The sequence below is a fragment of the Salmo salar genome, unplaced genomic scaffold (genome assembly GCF_965601325.2).
Source record: "Salmo salar unplaced genomic scaffold, fSalSal1 ptg000221l, whole genome shotgun sequence".
In the NCBI taxonomy this organism is placed as follows: Eukaryota; Metazoa; Chordata; class Actinopteri; order Salmoniformes; family Salmonidae; genus Salmo; species Salmo salar.
The window spans coordinates 1,632,524-1,649,964 of record NW_027675333.1 but is presented as its reverse complement, the minus strand read 5'-3'; the positions used below and the strand labels follow the sequence as shown (position 1 = coordinate 1,649,964).

At 45.3% G+C, this 17,441-nt stretch overlaps 3 protein-coding genes across 5 annotated transcripts in view; 1 reads left to right on the top strand and 2 right to left on the bottom strand.

The window, feature by feature from the left end:
* The window catches only part of LOC145850252 (tripartite motif-containing protein 16-like), a 698,685-nt gene that overhangs the window by 202,236 nt on the left and 479,008 nt on the right, over positions 1-17,441 (top strand). The window lies entirely within an intron of this gene.
* Positions 3,450-4,700, bottom strand: LOC123735851 (uncharacterized; the record flags this gene model as incomplete). Its single annotated transcript, XM_045713049.2, has 2 exons — positions 4,508-4,700; positions 3,450-3,922 (listed from the first exon to the last, which is right to left on the bottom strand). Coding segments are annotated over exons 1-2 (666 nt in total), but the record flags the coding sequence as incomplete, so codon positions are not given.
* LOC123732963 (uncharacterized) lies at positions 5,832-8,457 on the bottom strand. Its single transcript, XM_082971243.1, has 2 exons — positions 8,328-8,457; positions 5,832-7,663 (listed from the first exon to the last, which is right to left on the bottom strand). Exons 1-2 carry the CDS (start codon positions 8,391-8,393, stop codon positions 6,689-6,691), a joined length of 1,041 nt encoding a protein of 346 aa, XP_082827369.1. The 5' UTR covers positions 8,394-8,457; the 3' UTR covers positions 5,832-6,688.

The following is a 17,441-nucleotide window of genomic DNA, read 5'->3' as shown; positions in this document are numbered from 1 at the left end:
TATCAAACACATGGAAACCACATCTTTGATGGGTTGATACCACTCCATTGACTCCATTCCAACCATTATTATGAGCTGTCGTCTCCTCAGCAGCTTCCACTGTTGCAAAGAAAGGCAAATCCAGCTCATAAAGTTATGTCAGGGATAATCAACGAGGGACTATGTGTTCTATGGTAAATAATGAACACTGTGGAACTGACCTTCCATGGATTTGCATTATTTTCCAGAGAACCATAAAGCCCTGAGTTGATTATCCCTTTTATAAAGTATTTTTTATGTAAAGTTATTTATTTTACATTTTATAGATTTTATAGAAGTAAAAAAAAATGTAACTAATTGTATTGGAGAGAAGAGGTCTCTTTACAGTGTCAAATTTATTTGAGATCTCTATGCCATGTAGTTGAGAAGGAATTTATCTTTTTCATTTACAGGCAATTATTTGCGTTGCAGTTTTAAGACGGTTCCTTAACCCTCTGAGCAGAGGATAGCACATTTTTAGCTACATTTCACCTCCAAAAAGTAAATAGGTTCTACATAAAGCTGTCCCAACTATTTGTGGGCACCGTTTGTCACCGTTATAGTGCAATTTATGTGTATAGAGGACTCCTCTCTAATATAACATGTCACACATTGTGTCAGACTGATGGAATGTTAGGTGTCTCATTGAAAGTCTAACATCTACCATGACTACTGGATGTTTCAATTCTAATAAATAACAACAATCCACACCGTAACAACAATATTGCTTTTTTAATAACTGCTTTTATTAAAGCGTACAACTTTGCTAACGAAAATGACATCAACAAACATCACTGGCCTGACTTGAGCAGCTCTGCCCGGGGATGGAGCCAGCAACTTAGCTGCAACCGGTCCGGTCCAGGCTACCTGCAGACCTCCTCCCAGACCTCCTTTTCAGCACCTCCCCTTAACAGGTGAGGTGGTGGAAATGATCAGAGTTGCATTCAACTTGAATAAAGATGAGAAACTCTGGTCTGTGGAGCCACTGGTCTAAGGGGAGGACTTCTGTTTAAACCATGTCCATTTGGGGATATTTTCTAGGACAGTAGAGGTGGTGAGCAGAGATGAATTCAACTTGGATAAAGATGAGAATCTCTGCTCTGGGGAGGAGAGTCACTGACCTTAGATGGTTTGTTGCCTTGATAAAGAGGATACTTTCTGGCTTGAGGAGAATATCATGTTTTGTGGAGGAAATGTGGCTTGATGACTTAAAGAGGAGGAGGAATTATTGGGTGACACTTTTAATTACCAATGTAACCTCAGTGGAACTGTGGCTTCATCGAGTTCCAGCTCTAGGCAGACAGCACGTCAGGAATGCTGTAAGACATCACAGAGACAGGTAAGTATCTATATATTTACATGTGTGTTGCATGTACACTAAACCCTCACATTTGGATAATGTCACTTTTAAAGTGACAACATATATATAAACAGTGTAACATGAATACATGTTTAAACATTATTTACCTCATCTTAATTCTCTTCCAGATGCCTGGCCTTTTCTTGTTCTTGGAGGATGGCTCTGATGTTTCAGCCTCTTCTGGAGCTTCTAGCTGCTGGCTCTCTGGCTCCCCCTGTTGGTTCTCTGAACTCCCCTCCTGGCTCTCTGGCTCCCCCTGTTGGTTCTCTGGCTCCCCCTGTTGGTTCTCTGGCTCCCCCTGTTGGTTCTCTGGCTCCCCCTGTTGGTTCTCTGGCTCCCCCTGTTGGTTCTCTGGCACCCCCTGTTGGTTCTCTGGCTCCCCCTGTTGGTTCTCTGAACTCCCCTCCTGGTTCTCTGGCACCCCCTGTTGGTTCTCTGAACTCCCCTCCTGGCTCTCTGGCACCCCCTGTTGGTTCTCTGAACTCCCCTCCTGGCTCTCTGGCACCCCCTGTTGGTTCTCTGGCCACTCCTGCTGGTTCTCCGAACTCCCCTCCTGGTTCTCTGGCACCCCCTGTTGGTTCTCTGGCACCCCCTGTTGGTTCTCTGAACTCCCCTCCTGGCTCTCTGGCACCCCCTGTTGGTTCTCTGAACTCCCCTCCTGGCTCTCTGGCACCCCCTGTTGGTTCTCTGAACTCCCCTCCTGGCTCTCTGGCACCCCCTGTTGGTTCTCTGAACTCCCCTCCTGGCTCTCTGGCACCCCCTGTTGGTTCTCTGAACTCCCCTCCTGGCTCTCTGGCACCCCCTGTTGGTTCTCTGGCCACTCCTGCTGGTTCTCCGAACTCCCCTCCTGGTTCTCTGGCACCCCCTGTTGGTTCTCTGGCACCCCCTGTTGGTTCTCTGAACTCCCCTCCTGGTTCTCTGGCACCCCCTGTTGGTTCTCTGAACTCCCCTCATGGCTCTCTGGCACCCCCTGTTGGTTCTCTGGCCACTCCTGCTGGTTCTCCGAACTCCCCTCCTGGTTCTCTGGCACCCCCTGTTGGTTCTCTGGCCACTCCTGCTGGTTCTCTGAACTCCCCTCCTGGCTCTCTGGCACCCCCTGTTGGTTCTCTGGCCACTCCTGCTGGTTCTCTGAACTCCCCTCCTGGCTCTCTGGCACCCCCTGTTGGTTCTCTGGCCACTCCTGCTGGTTCTCTGAACTCCCCTCCTGGCTCTCTGGCACCCCCTGTTGGTTCTCTGGCCACTCCTGCTGGTTCTCTGAACTCGCCTCCTGGCTCTCTGGCACCCCCTGTTGGTTCTCTGGCCACTCCTGCTGGTTCTCTGAACTCCCCTCCTGGCTCTCTGGCACCCCCTGTTGGTTCTCTGAACTCCCCTCCTGGCTCTCTGGCACCCCCTGTTGGTTCTCTGAACTCCCCTCCTGGCTCTCTGGCACCCCCTGTTGGTTCTCTGGCCACTCCTGCTGGTTCTCTGAACTCGCCTCCTGGCTCTCTGGCACCCCCTGTTGGTTCTCTGGCCACTCCTGCTGGTTCTCTGAACTCCCCTCCTGGCTCTCTGGCACCCCCTGTTGGTTCTCTGAACTCCCCTCCTGGCTCTCTGGCACCCCCTGTTGGTTCTCTGGCCACTCCTGCTGGTTCTCTGAACTCCCCTCCTGGCTCTCTGGCACCCCCTGTTGGTTCTCTGAACTCCCCTCCTGGCTCTCTGGCACCCCCTGTTGGTTCTCTGAACTCCCCTCCTGGCTCTCTGGCACCCCCTGTTGGTTCTCTGGCCACTCCTGCTGGTTCTCTGAACTCGCCTCCTGGCTCTCTGGCACCCCCTGTTGGTTCTCTGGCCACTCCTGCTGGTTCTCTGAACTCCCCTCCTGGCTCTCTGGCACCCCCTGTTGGTTCTCTGAACTCCCCTCCTGGCTCTCTGGCACCCCCTGTTGGTTCTCTGAACTCCCCTCCTGGCTCTCTGGCACCCCCTGTTGGTTCTCTGGCCACTCCTGCTGGTTCTCCGAACTCCCCTCCTGGTTCTCTGGCACCCCCTGTTGGTTCTCTGAACTCCCCTCCTGGCTCTCTGGCACCCCCTGTTGGTTCTCTGAACTCCCCTCCTGGCTCTCTGGCACCCCCTGTTGGTTCTCTGGCCACTCCTGCTGGTTCTCCGAACTCCCCTCCTGGTTCTCTGCCCATGCCTGCTGCCTCCTTGGCCCCTCCTGCTGGCCATCTCCAGATCCAACAGGCTCTTGGCTTACTTGTTGGCCTGTGGCCCATCCCGGCAATGCCTGACCGTGGTTGGAATCGTGGCTGTGTTGGGTGGTTAGACACCGGGTGTTGATTTGAGCATCAGCCTCCAGATTCATCTGCTCCAGGTACTTTTCCATCATCCTCTCCCTCTCCTCCTTCAGATTCTGATGAGTCCTTTTTTTAAGCAGGGACTGCTCTCTCCACTGCTTATTGAAATCCTCCAACTTCTTCCTTCTCTCCTCATCCTTCAGCAGCTCCTTCCTCTTCTCCCTCTCTCTCTCTGCCCGGGTCATGGTGGATATTACCCTTGGGTGTCCAGGGAAGGCTGGGAGGGGAGAAGAAGTAGAGTTCACATTCAACTTAGTGGATCTGGTATCAACTAAAATGTAATGGACACAGGGAATTAAGAATAGAAAACACAGTTGGAGCTCAATGATTCTTTAATCTTTTCAATTGAGCAAGGCATGGAATTTGTCAATAAAGTGCAATAATTCCCATCCCGAATTGACCTGACCCTAAGTTGAACATGAGCCCCAAATGGCACCTATTCCTTGTATAGTGCCAGGGCCTATGTGATAGCTTAGGGCTCCATGGCAACTAGCGGACCCCCGACCCCCCCAAAAGCCTTTTTTGTGTGTGTTTTTTAGGAACTCTTTCTGGGTCTCTACTTAGTCTTGAGAGTTAGACTAGTAGATGACATAAGGTATCATTTAAAAACGTGGTTGTTACATCAGCAGTATTTTTCTTGTTATGTCAGTCAGTCACTCAATTAGCCATGTCAGCTAACATATTCTTTGGACAGAAGTTTTATATTGAAACAATGATGCAACATGATGACTGGCCTGGAACTTATGTGTGTAGAGGAGACTAAAGAGGATGATGTCATAAGCAGAGGTAAAACAGGTCTTACCTATGTGGACGATCTTATAGCCCTCCTCAGCCTCTCTCTGATACGTTCTCTCGATCTTTTTGAGGTTCCTCTTCTCCCACTTCTTATTCACCCAGTCCACAGCTCTCCTTCGGATACTTTTATCAGGTGGGAGAATGTCCTCCTTGTCATCTTCCTTCTCCTCCTCCTCTTCACTGTTCTCTGTCTCACCCATCTTGTAATTCCCAGGGATCTCTCTTCTTTCCTCTTCTGACATCTCCTCTCTTATGTTTGCCTTTATGATGTTCTCTCTCTCTCTGATTAAAGCTAAATGGCTCTTCAATGGCTCTCTGCCTCTCCTCCTCTCTCTTTTCCTCTCTCTTTCTCTCCTCCTCTCTCTTTTCCTCTCTCTGCCTCTCCTCCTCTCTCTTTTCCTCTCTCTGCCTCTCCTCCTCTCTCTTTTCCTCTCTCTGCCTCTCCTCCTCTCTCTTTTCCTCTCTCTGCCTCTCCTCCTCTCTCTTTTCCTCTCTCTGCCTCTCCTCCTCTCTCTTTCTCTCCTCCTCTCTCTTTTCCTCTCTCTGCCTCTCCTCCTCTCTCTTTTCCTCTCTCTGCCTCTCCTCCTCTCTCTTTTCCTCTCTCTGCCTCTCCTCCTCTCTCTTTTCCTCTCTCTGCCTCTCCTCCTCTCTCTTTTCCTCTCTCTTTCTCTCCTCCTCTCTCTTTTCCTCTCTCTGCCTCTCCTCCTCTCTCTTTTCCTCTCTCTGCCTCTCCTCCTCTCTCTTTTCCTCTCTCTTTCTCTCCTCCTCTCTCTTTTCCTCTCTCTGCCTCTCCTCCTCTCTCTTTTCCTCTCTCTGCCTCTCCTCCTCTCTCTTTTCCTCTCTCTGCCTCTCCTCCTCTCTCTTTTCCTCTCTCTGCCTCTCCTCCTCTCTCTTTTCCTCTCTCTGCCTCTCCTCCTCTCTCTTTTCCTCTCTCTGCCTCTCCTCCTCTCTCTTTTCCTCTCTCTGCCTCTCCTCCTCTCTCTTTTCCTCTCTCTGCCTCTCCTCCTCTCTCTTTTCCTCTCTCTGCCTCTCCTCCTCTCTCTTTTCCTCTCTCTTTCTCTCCTCCTCTCTCTTTTCCTCTCTCTGCCTCTCCTCCTCTCTCTTTTCCTCTCTCTGCCTCTCCTCCTCTCTCTTTTCCTCTCTCTGCCTCTCCTCCTCTCTCTTTTCCTCTCTCTTTCTCTCCTCCTCTCTCTTTTCCTCTCTCTTTCTCTCCTCCTCTCTCTTTTCCTCTCTCTGCCTCTCCTCCTCTCTCTTTTCCTCTCTCTGCCTCTCCTCCTCTCTCTTTTCCTCTCTCTTTCTCTCCTCCTCTCTCTTTTCCTCTCTCTGCCTCTCCTCCTCTCTCTTTTCCTCTCTCTGCCTCTCCTCCTCTCTTAGTCTGAACATTTCTTTCTGTCTGGCAATTCCAATCTCTCGTTTTTTATCCTGCTCCTCTTGTTGTCTTGCCCTCTCCTGTTTTCTTTCCATCTCCAGCCGTCTTTCCTCCTTGTCCCTCCTGATTTGTTGTCCTCTTTCTATGTGTTCTCGTTCCCCCTTCAACACTTCTAACCTCCTCTCTTTACGTCTATTGAAGACTTCCCGTGCTTTAGCTTTAACATGAACTACTACATCTTTCTTCATGCTTACTTCCTTTCCTCTCTCTTCTCTTTCCATGTACTCTTCCTCTGCTTTCTTAATAATCACTTCCTGCTTTTCTTCCATCTCTCTCTCCTGTTCTATCTCCAGTTCATTCTGCCCCTCATTTGTTCTTCCTGCTTCCTCCCTCTCTCTCATAATCATATTTTCTTTCTTCATCTCTTTCTGTTGCTGATCTTTTAATTCTATCTCTCCCTGATTCTCATTCTTTCTCCCTTTCTTTCTCTTTCTCCATTTGTTTCTGTCTCTCCTCTTGTTGTTGTCGTCTGTGTATCTCTTCTATCTTTCTCTGTATCTTGTTCTCCCTCTCTCTTCCCTCCTTCTCCATGTCAATTTGCTTCTGTTTCCATATATCTTCTTCTTCTTGATCTCTCTCAAACTTTCTCTTTCTCTCCTCTTGTTGTTGTCGTCTCTCTTTCTCTCCCATCTCTCTCTGTCTCTCTTCTTCACTTTCTTCCTCTTCCATCTCTATTTGCTTCTGTTTACATCTTTCTTCTTCATGCTCTCTTTCAATCTCTCTCTGTCTCTCTTGCTCTCTTTCCATTCTTTTTTGTCTTCATTCTCTCTTTCTTTTGATCTCTCTCTGTCTCACTTTCTCCCTCTCTCTTTCTTCCTCTTCCATCTCTATTTGCTTCTGTTTACATCTTTCTTCTTCTCCTTCGCTCTCCATCTCCTTCTTCTTCTCATCTACTTGTTGTCTCTGTTTTGGTATTGTCTCCATTCTCTTTCGTTCTACCTCTTTCTGTTTGTTGTTCTCACCCTCCATCTTCTCCTCCATGTCCATTTGGTTCTGTTTCCATTTATATTCGTCTGTTTCCATATTTTCTAATTCTATCAGCTGTACCTTGATTTTCTTGAAGACTTCCTCCAATTCAGACGTCTTTTTGTCATTGATGAGGGCTGTCTCCATCTCCATCTCTCTCTCCACTCTATTTTTCATCTCCTCTTCTCTTCGTCTCCAATCATTTTCTCTCTCTCTGTCTCTATCAAATGTTCTCTCTGGTTCAGTCTCGTGTTTCAATCTAATCTCTTCTTTCATTCTCACAACCTCTCTGTCTAACACTAGTACATTTTGGTTAACCTGTTTCACTCTCTCATTCTGTCTTCTATATGCTTCTTTCGCTCTTTCAAATTTGATTTTGTATTGAATCTCTTTTGTTGTCATATCTTCTTTCAGTCTCTCAACCTCTCTCTCTAACTCTTTTACCTTTCCGTTAACCAGTTTGACTTTCTCATTCTCTGCAATACACATGTCTCTTTCTCTTTCAAATATGATTTCCTTTTCCATCTCTTTCAATCTCTCAATCTCTCGTTCTAACGCTTTTATCGTTTCTTCTGCCTGTTTCACTTTCTTCTTCATTTCTTGTCTTTCCAATTCTGCTTTTCTCTCCCTTTCCATCTCCCTTTCTCTCTCCCTTTCTCTCTCTCTTTCCCTCTCTCTTTCTGTCTCAATAGGTTTGTTGTTCCAGGCCAGTCTTGGTCGCTGATCCTCCATGACTTTCTGCCATAGCCTCAATCTCTCTATCTCTTGCTTCATTTTAAAAGGTGAAATTAGTGATAATCTATGACCAAGACATACTTTCAAAGGATTTGCAGAGAATGATACATAGAAATACAACCTAGACCTAGGTAATTGAATCAAACACTGGACAACATCAATAGCAGGGTTATTTTGATCAATTCATCTGGACAATTCATTGTCAATTAATGTATTGACATGTTTGAAAGAATTATGAGACATTTTATGGACAAATACAAACACACAACTAGCTTGCCCATTCAGTTAGGGGTTTGAGAAATTCCTGTTGCAATTTGTGTGATGTTATAACAATGTTGCCTCTGATGTTTATGCTTGTAGAAATTACTCCTACAAATGATGTTTCACTAATGCAATTATTTACAACCTGCACACATACAGTTATCAACAACAACAACAGTAATGATGTTAATAAGGAAGTGGATATTCAACCGGCAGAAGAAAGGCATAGGGGTTGAGATAAATGAAGGTTAGGTTCAGGACCTAGGGTTGGGTTAAGGTAAAGGTTAGGTATAGTTTCAGTGAGGTCAAGGTAAGGGTTAACGTTAAGGAAAGGCATAAAGGTTAACATTGGGTTAGTGTACCGCTGTCCACCGTCATTCATTTTCAGCTGGGTGAATATACACGGCCATTTAATAATAACAATGACATGTCTTACGTGGGCCAGTTGTAGATCCACCATCAGTAGCTCCAGCAGATGTTTGACTCTCTTGATCTCCTGCATTTTTCTCTGGTTCTCCTTCGCTTCTGTGACTCTCTCTGCCACCCCCTGTCTCTCTGCTTCTCTCTGTCTCTCTGCTTCTCTCTGTCTCTCTGCCTCCATCTGTCTCTCTGCTTCTCTCTGTCTCTCTGCCTCCCTCTGTCTCTCTGCTTCTCTCTGTCTCTCTGCTTCTCTCTGTCTCTCTGCTTCTCTCTGTCTCTCTGCCTCCCTCTGTCTCTCTGCTTCTCTCTGTCTCTCTGCTTCCCTCTGTCTCTCTGCCTCCCTCTGTCTCTCTGCTTCTCTCTGTCTCTCTGCTTCTCTCTGTCTCTCTGCCTCCATCTGTCTCTCTGCTTCTCTCTGTCTCTCTGCCTCCCTCTGTCTCTCTGCTTCTCTCTGTCTCTCTGCTTCTCTCTGTCTCTCTGCTTCCCTCTGTCTCTCTGCTTCTCTCTGTCTCTCTGCTTCTCTCTGTCTCTCTGCTTCTCTCTGTCTCTCTGCTTCTCTCTGTCTCTCTGCCTCCCTCTGTCTCTCTGCTTCTCTCTGTCTCTCTGCTTCTCTCTGTCTCTCTGCTTCTCTCTGTCTCTCTGCTTCTCTCTGTCTCTCTGCTTCTCTCTGTCTCTCTGCTTCTCTCTGTCTCTCTGCCTCCCTCTGTCTCTCTGCTTCTCTCTGTCTCTCTGCCTCTCTCTGTCTCTCTGCTTCTCTTTGTCTCTCTGACTCCCTCTGTCTCTCTGCTTCTCTCTGCCTCTCTGCTTCTCTCTGTCTCTCTGCCTCCCTCTGTCTCTCTGCTTCTCTCTGTCTCTCTGCCTCCCTCTGTCTCTCTGCTTCTCTCTGTCTCTCTGCTTCTCTCTGTCTCTCTGCTTCTCTCTGCCTCTCTGCTTCTCTCTGTCTCTCTGCTTCTCTCTGTCTCTCTGCTTCTCTCTGTCTCTGTGCTTCTCTCTGTCTCTCTGCTTCTCTCTGCCTCTCTGCTTCTCTCTGTCTCTCTGCCTCCCTCTGTCTCTCTGCTTCTCTCTGTCTCTCTGCTTCTCTCTGGCTCTCTGCTTCTCTCTGTCTCTCTGCCTCCATCTGTCTCTCTGACTCCCTCAGTCTCAGGATTTCAACCTTCCACTCATTCATTAGATCCCTTTCTACTCTTCTTCTCCTCCTTTCCTCTTTTAAAAGGGATCTGAGATGGTCTGTCTCAGACTGTAGATGTTCAATGATCTTGTCCTTCTCCATTCCACCATTCCTCTTCTTCTTTTCCTCCTCCCAGAGGCAGACTTGAAGTCTGTCCATCTCCTTCTTCTGATTTCGGATCGTTCGATCCTTCCCTCTCAACTCAAACATGTGGGCTTCCTTCTTTGTACAGGTCTTCTTCTCTTCTCTCAGGAACTGAACCTCCATCTCTGCCTGCTTGTAGCTGGGAGCAAATGAATGTCAACACATTATTTAGGAAGTGAACTCAGACAATTTATTACAGCGTTAAAATAATAATTAAACCTCTGCGTAATTAAACTGTCTTTAATAACACAACTAACACAACTGTGACTTACAGTACGTGAATGTAATGAGTTGACTGTCCATGATGGCCAGAGGTGGGTAATGTGTAGCTCTGGTCCAGGGCGTTACGTACAGCTTGCAGACACTGAGCCTTCCTTCAGCAAGCCGCACATAATGCCCTGGACCAGAGCTAGGTTATGTGATGAATGACTTACAGACTGTTCCACATGATAGGAGGGGGTAAGAAGACAGTCCCAGTAGGAGACGGAGATCGTCCAGAAGAAGAAGAGGTGTCCATCTCCTCAGAGACTGCAGGAAAGGTCTACAAGTTTTATTTCTGGAAAATAAAGAGATGCCTTCGTTCAGCAACAATGTGTGTTTCTATGTTTCTGTCACTAGATGGGGCCATTCTACACAACATTTACTCACCAGGTCAGTTAATTCAGAAATAGTCTACACACTACAGTACTCAAGCTCTCGCTTACAACCCATCATGCATCAGCACAAGTAATATAATAATACCTCATCACAACTTCATAATCACAGTACACCTGGATTGTGTTCACAAAGTGTTTCAGGGTAGGAGTGTTGATCTAGGATCAGATCCCCCCTGTTCATCAAAACGTATTCAGTTTGATTTAAAAGACAAAATTGATTATTGATCAGCACTCCTTCTATGAGACTTTGTGAATATGAGCCTGTGTGAAAGAACCTTTCTGGCATATGCTGGCTAGACAGTACACAGACAGACAGATAGTCCGACAGACAGACAGATAAGTCAGCAAGACAGACAGACAGAAGAGTAGATATAGATGGACTGATTGATAGCAACAGAAAAAAACAAAGATATAATTGTATTTTATAATGTCAGAAAGAAAAAATATTTCAAATACATTAACGTTCACCTTCACATGTGTTATCTTACCATGACAGAATTATAGGCTAAGTAGGCTAGCGGTTGGTTCATGTATTGTAAACTTGTGTAAATATTTGACTCACCTCAAATCACACGTGTCAAAGCGCAGTTTTAGTGTGGAACCGAATAATATCTTTGGCATGAACTTTCTCTGGTCTGGAGCTGTATTGTTGCGTCATTTGAAACGCTTGAGCGTCATAATCGGTTCACCGCGCCTGCTTGATTGACAGCTAGAGCTTCTCCTGCGCATCAGTGTCCAAAAGTCGATATTGTTGAGCTACTCATAATTGATAAAGACATTTATAACCATTTTCACTTGACTTTTATTTCGCGTATTTTTGCCTAAGGTTATTTGGTAGTCTATGTTGTGTGATTTCTCTTTGTATGGACCTAAAGTTCAATGAAATACAAACAGCAACCATAGCCTACAAACATTTCCCACACAAATACAAATGTGGGTGTTTAGTGAGTACACAAAATAATAACAGGACAGCCATAACTGTACAAACAAACATACAATCACAACTCTTGGGCACCAAATATTCAATGTAAAAGCCAAAAGGTAGGCTAACATGAAGTCCGATTCTGAAATGCGCGTCAACAATTGAAGAACTCGTTTTTAAGCATGAAATAAATCCTCGTGGACCAGATTGACCCGCTCTCCCCACTATGTATTGTTTCTGCAGTGAGGATTCACCCCCTTTAGACAATGATGTTGTAATTTATCTGCAGAAAAACGTTGATCTGAGCTCAACAAGCAGTAGTAGCAGTATGCAAATCAGAGAGCCAGATGAATGGATCTTTCACCGATGCATTTCGGTTCCCGACGTTCAACAAAACGATCCGTTCAAAAAGAGCCGTTCGTTCGTGAACGACACATCACCACACTGTAGTTCTCCACCATTGCGTATCGTGAGCTGGAGGAGCGTTCGTCCAACCTCTCATCCAAGTAAATTGCAGCGGCGCATCATCCATCCGCTGAATGTCCCAAGGGAGGGAGGATAGTTTACGATGCAACAAGCGTTTGGGGAGTACATTCATTGAAACGCAATGAGTGTTTTTAAATTGTTGAGGGACTCTTGCTCCAGGGGAAATCTCAGCAGCGATGTCTCTGCTGTGCGTCCGAGGTGGGATCTTTACCTTCTTCACTATGCTTATTATACTGTACATATCTGTCACATTAATCACATTGCACTCAGGAAAGTTGTCTGTAGGCTATTGGGGAGATGCGTATAGCCTGTTGAGTTGTCACGTTCCAGTCCAAACATGACCTGGGATGTGAGCAGGGAGCTATTCTATAACACATGTAGATGACATGTTGTCTTTATATGTAGATTATATTTTGGTTTTATATTTCATATTTGATTGATGATTAGGCCTATGACTTTTGATTCCACTTTGGCTACCTTGCACCATATTGTCCTCTCTTGCTATATCTTACACTTTATGCCCTTGTGCTGATCTTCTCTCTAAACAATAATCATGATAGTGTGAATGAGTTGAGTAAACTACACTGTTGTTATCTTCTCAGTCTGTACTGTACTGTCCCTGGAAGACCCTCCACATAGTTCACCTAGATCCAGTCCACTTTGTACCGCTGGTCAACTAATCATCCAAACCTCTGATTAGTGAATCAGGTGTGCTGGTGGTGGAATACATGATATGAACTGGTTAGGGGGAGGACAGGTTTGAGAAGGGAAAGACTAAATGGACTTTTCAGACCAACATCCCATTGACAGCCCGTCTGGCCAAAACCTGAAACCTAAAACTGACCCTAACCTTAACCTTGACCCTAACATTAACCAAACCTTTAAGCCTTAAAGGTAGTCTCATCATGGGTGTGATTCAGACTGTAGTTTCTCCCTGTGTCCAGTAAACCTCCTCTCATCATGGGTGTGATTCAGACTGTAGTTTCTCCCTGTGTGTCCAGTAAACCTCCTCTCATCATGGGTGTGATTCAGACTGTAGTTTCTCCCTGTGTGTCCAGTAAACCTCCTCTCATCATGGGTGTGATTCAGACTGTAGTTTCTCCCTGTGTGTCCAGTAAACCTCCTCTCATCATGGGTGTGATTCAGACTGTAGTTTCTCCCTGTGTGTCCAGTAAACCTCCTCTCATCATGGGTGTGATTCAGACTGTAGTTTCTCCCTGTGTGTCCAGTAAACCTCCTCTCATCATGGGTGTGTTTCAGACTGTAGTTTCTCCCTGTGTGTCCAGTAAACCTCCTCTCATCATGGGTGTGATTCAGACTGTAGTTTCTCCCTGTGTCTCCAGTAAACCTCCTCTCATCATGGGTGTGATTCAGACTGTAGTTTCTCCCTGTGTGTCCAGTAAACCTCTCATCGTGGGTGTAATTCAGACTGTAGTTTCTCCCTGTCTCCAGTAAACCTCCTCTCATCATGGGTGTGATTCAGACTGTAGTTTCTCCCTGTGTCTCCAGTAAACCTCCTCTCATCATGGGTGTGATTCAGACTGTAGTTTCTCCCTGTGTGTCCAGTAAACCTCCTCTCATCATGGGTGTGATTCAGACTGTAGTTTCTCCCTGTGTCCAGTAAACCTCCTCTCATCATGGGTGTGATTCAGACTGTAGTTTCTCCCTGTGTCTCCAGTAAACCTCCTCTCATCATGGGTGTGATTCAGACTGTAGTTTCTCCCTGTGTCCAGTAAACCTCTCATCGTGGGTGTAATTCAGACTGTAGTTTCTCCCTGTGTCCAGTAAACCTCCTCTCATCATGGGTGTGATTCAGACTGTAGTTTCTCCCTGTGTCTCCAGTAAACCTCCTCTCATCATGGGTGTGATTCAGACTGTAGTTTCTCTCTGTGTCTCCAGTAAACCTCCTCTCATCATGGGTGTGATTCAGACTGTAGTTTCTCCCTGTGTCCAGTAAACCTCCTCTCATCATGGGTGTGATTCAGACTGTAGTTTCTCCCTGTGTGTCCAGTAAACCTCCTCTCATCATGGGTGTGATTCAGACTGTAGTTTCTCCCTGTGTGTCCAGTAAACCTCCTCTCATCATGGGTGTGATTCAGACTGTAGTTTCTCCCTGTGTCTCCAGTAAACCTCCTCTCATCATGGGTGTGATTCAGACTGTAGTTTCTCCCTGTGTGTCCAGTAAACCTCTCATCGTGGGTGTAATTCAGACTGTAGTTTCTCCCTGTGTGTCCAGTAAACCTCCTCTCATCATGGGTGTGATTCAGACTGTAGTTTCTCCCTGTGTGTCCAGTAAACCTCCTCTCATCATGGGTGTGATTCAGACTGTAGTTTCTCCCTGTGTGTCCAGTAAACCTCCTCTCATCATGGGTGTGATTCAGACTGTAGTTTCTCCATGTGTGTCCAGTAAACCTCCTCTCATCATGGGTGTGATTCAGACTGTAGTTTCTCCCTGTGTCTCCAGTAAACCTCCTCTCATCGTGGGTGTGATTCAGCCTGAAGCTGGAGAGGCCAGTGGCAAACCAGCCCGACCACTTTATTACTAGTTGGGGATAGATTGTATCTCTAGAGTTACAGTAGGGCATTTCCATGTAAAAGGACCCAGGAGCACCAACGTGATGTTCATAGGAGCATGTGTAATTTGGTGTCAAATGAAATCTAAGAGTCTATATTTTTGGTAAATGTAACTCTAGATTCATTTTTCAACCAGTGAAGGCTTTGATTTCTGGGTAAACACGGGAAAAGGGATATTAGAAAACATCTCCCAGAAAAAGTCTTAAAAGGTCCAATATCAAAACTACATAAAAACAGAATCATGTTGACGTAAAGACCCCTGACTACTAATATCAACACTTACATTTGGTTTTAGAGAAAGAGTTAACCTTCTTTAAGTTTCAGAAAAATTCCCTTGTGCCTTTTAATTCCGTTACCAAAAACCCACATAACTTTCAGGTATTTTCACATTTCTCTCCCTCAGTGAGGAGGGATTATAATGAAAGAAATGGTAGAGATAAAAATGACTTATAGTGATTTTTCTGAGATCAACTTTGTTAAGTGGTTCAAATTCGTAATTCCAAATTGGTAACGGAATTACCCAAAAAATCTGTAATAGAATTACTGCAACTGAATTGGCTACAATGGAAATCATAATAGTCACAAACCACAATTGGGTCACCTGGTACTGTCCTCCCCTCCACTGGCATACTGTTCAGCTCATAAAGGTTTTCTTTCTCTTCTCTTGTGGTCAAACCAAGAGTCTCTCTCTCTCTCTCTCTCTCTCTCTCTCTCTCTCTCTCTCTCTCTCTCTCTCTCTCTCTCTCTCTCTCTCTCTCTCTCTCTCTCTCTCTCTCTCTCTCTCTCTCTCTCTCTCTCTCTCTCTCTCTCTCTCTCTCTCTCTCTCTCTCTCTCTCTCTCTCTCTCTCTCTCTCTCTCTCTCCTCTCTCTCTCTCTCTCTCTCTCTCTCTCGACTGACTGACTGACTGTGTTTGTTTTCACAGACACTATAATTGATTAACTGTCGATCTCAGGAGTCATATTGAGTTGGCTTCAGTCTCAGTGGTCACACTGCACATGATTCAGAGTCAAGCTTCCTGATTCAGATTCAGGATCTCTGTTAACACTGGAACCGCTGGGCCTCAAGACCCCCCCATCAAGCTGATGAGCAGTCATTTTGACTGCAACATTCTAACAGTGTAAAACATTTCATATATGCTATCGCAAAAATAATCATTTGGTTTTGTTTACGATTTCAAATAACACAATAGCATTTCATTACTTGACGTTACTGCAGGCTATATGTAAAAATTAATCACCATGAAAAACACGGTAGTTGTGGTTATGGTAGGTCTGATGGTAGATGTGGTGAAGTAATTATGGTATTGTATTTGTGGTGATGGTAGGTGGGATAGGTGTGGTGATTGTACCTGTGATAAGTGTGGTGATGGTAGGTGTGTGGATGGTAGGTATGGTGATGGTAGGTGAGATGGTAGGTGTATTTGTAGGTATAGTGATGGTAGGTGTGGTTATGTTAGGTGTGACAGTTGTGGTAGGTGTGGTAGTTTTGGTAGGTAGGTAGGTTTGGTGGGTGTGGTGATGGTAGGTGTGGTGAGGGTAGGTGTGATAGATGTGGTGATGGTTGGTGTGGTGAAGGTAGGTAGGTATGGTAGGTTTGGTGATTGTAGGTGTGATAGATGTGGTAGGTGTGATGGTAGTTGTGGTAGGTAAGTTTGGTAGGTGTGGTAATGAAATATACAGTAGGAACATGGTGATGGTAGGTGTGGTAGTTGTGGTTTGTAGGTTTGGTGATGGTAGGTTTGGTCGATGTGTTGATGGTAGTTGTGGTAGGTCGGTGTGGTAGGTGTGGTAGGTAGATGTGGTAGTTGTGGTAGATAGGGGTGGTAGTTGTGGTAGGTAGGTGTGGTAGTTGTGGTAGATAGGGGTGGTAGTTGTGGTAGGTAGGTGTGGTAGTTGTGGTAGATAGGGGTGGTAGTTGTGGTAGATAGGGGTGGTAGTTGTGGTAGATAGGGGTGGTAGTTGTGGTAGGTAGGTGTGGTAGTTGTGGTAGATAGGGGTGGTAGTTGTGGTAGGTAGGGGTGGTAGTTGTGGTAGATAGGGGTGGTAGTTGTGGTAGATAGGGGTGGTAGTTGTGGTAGGTAGGTTCGGTGATGGTTGGTTTTGTAGATGTGGTGGTGGTGGGTGTGGTAGGTGTCTTCAAAGAACTTGTTAGAAGGTGGGTTCATCGAGGAACCTCCGTTGTTGCTGGACTTCTTCCGGGAACTTCGCAATTACAACTGAAAACGATGGTGACAAGTTTGGATGCGACAACAGTTAAAAAGGTTAATTTGTGTTGATGTTTGGCTCTGAATATGTCTCGAAATAATGTATTATAATAAAATAACATACTAATAATGAATAACGAAGACAATGGTTTTCTGTGAATATCTTCCATAACGTTACGATAGTTAATGAACGTAAATATTAGAAAGCCGGGTTTGACCGTCGGCGTTGTATGAGCTACAGTACAGTACCGTTAGCTAGCTAGCTAACGTTATGTCCTAACTAGGCACAACTAGGTTTGGATTATTTCCTCAACTATATTCTTTCCCATATATTGTATATCGTTTCCATAAAGCCAACAACAGCTCTTATTCCTTCCCTTTCTCTAATGTATTTTGTAATAAAATTAGCAAGTGTAGTAAGACCAACATGGCTTTACACTCATTAATGTAAGTTTCCAATCTAGAGCAGTTCTCACTCATCTCCCCGAATTTTCAGAATTGACCTTTTCATTTCAGTTTTATTTCAAATGTAGTACCCGGACGGAGAAAATCCAATAAGCGTTTTATAGTTACATCGTTAGGGTTATTTACCCTAAAGTGGACACACTCCCATCAGTTTCTGAGACAACTGCCCAGACTTTGTAGACAGTTTAATAATGCTTAACCCTCATCTTTATCAAATGATCCATTAAAGATACCAACTCAAAACCTACGTTCGTCTACATATGGGTTGTTTAAATTGTATCTAATTATATTCCCAGTATTACTTCATCAAATCTCTAGTAGTCGATTATACACACATACAATTCATCACAGAATCCATATAAAACGTAAGAAATTCTCAGGTAGTCACGACAACCATTCCATTTGCTTTTTCAGGGATTCTCCATAGCTACGAAGCATCTCTCCAAACATCCTCCCAGCAGAACCAAAAATAAACTTTAGTTTCCCGGACAATGACCATGGGATCCTCAAC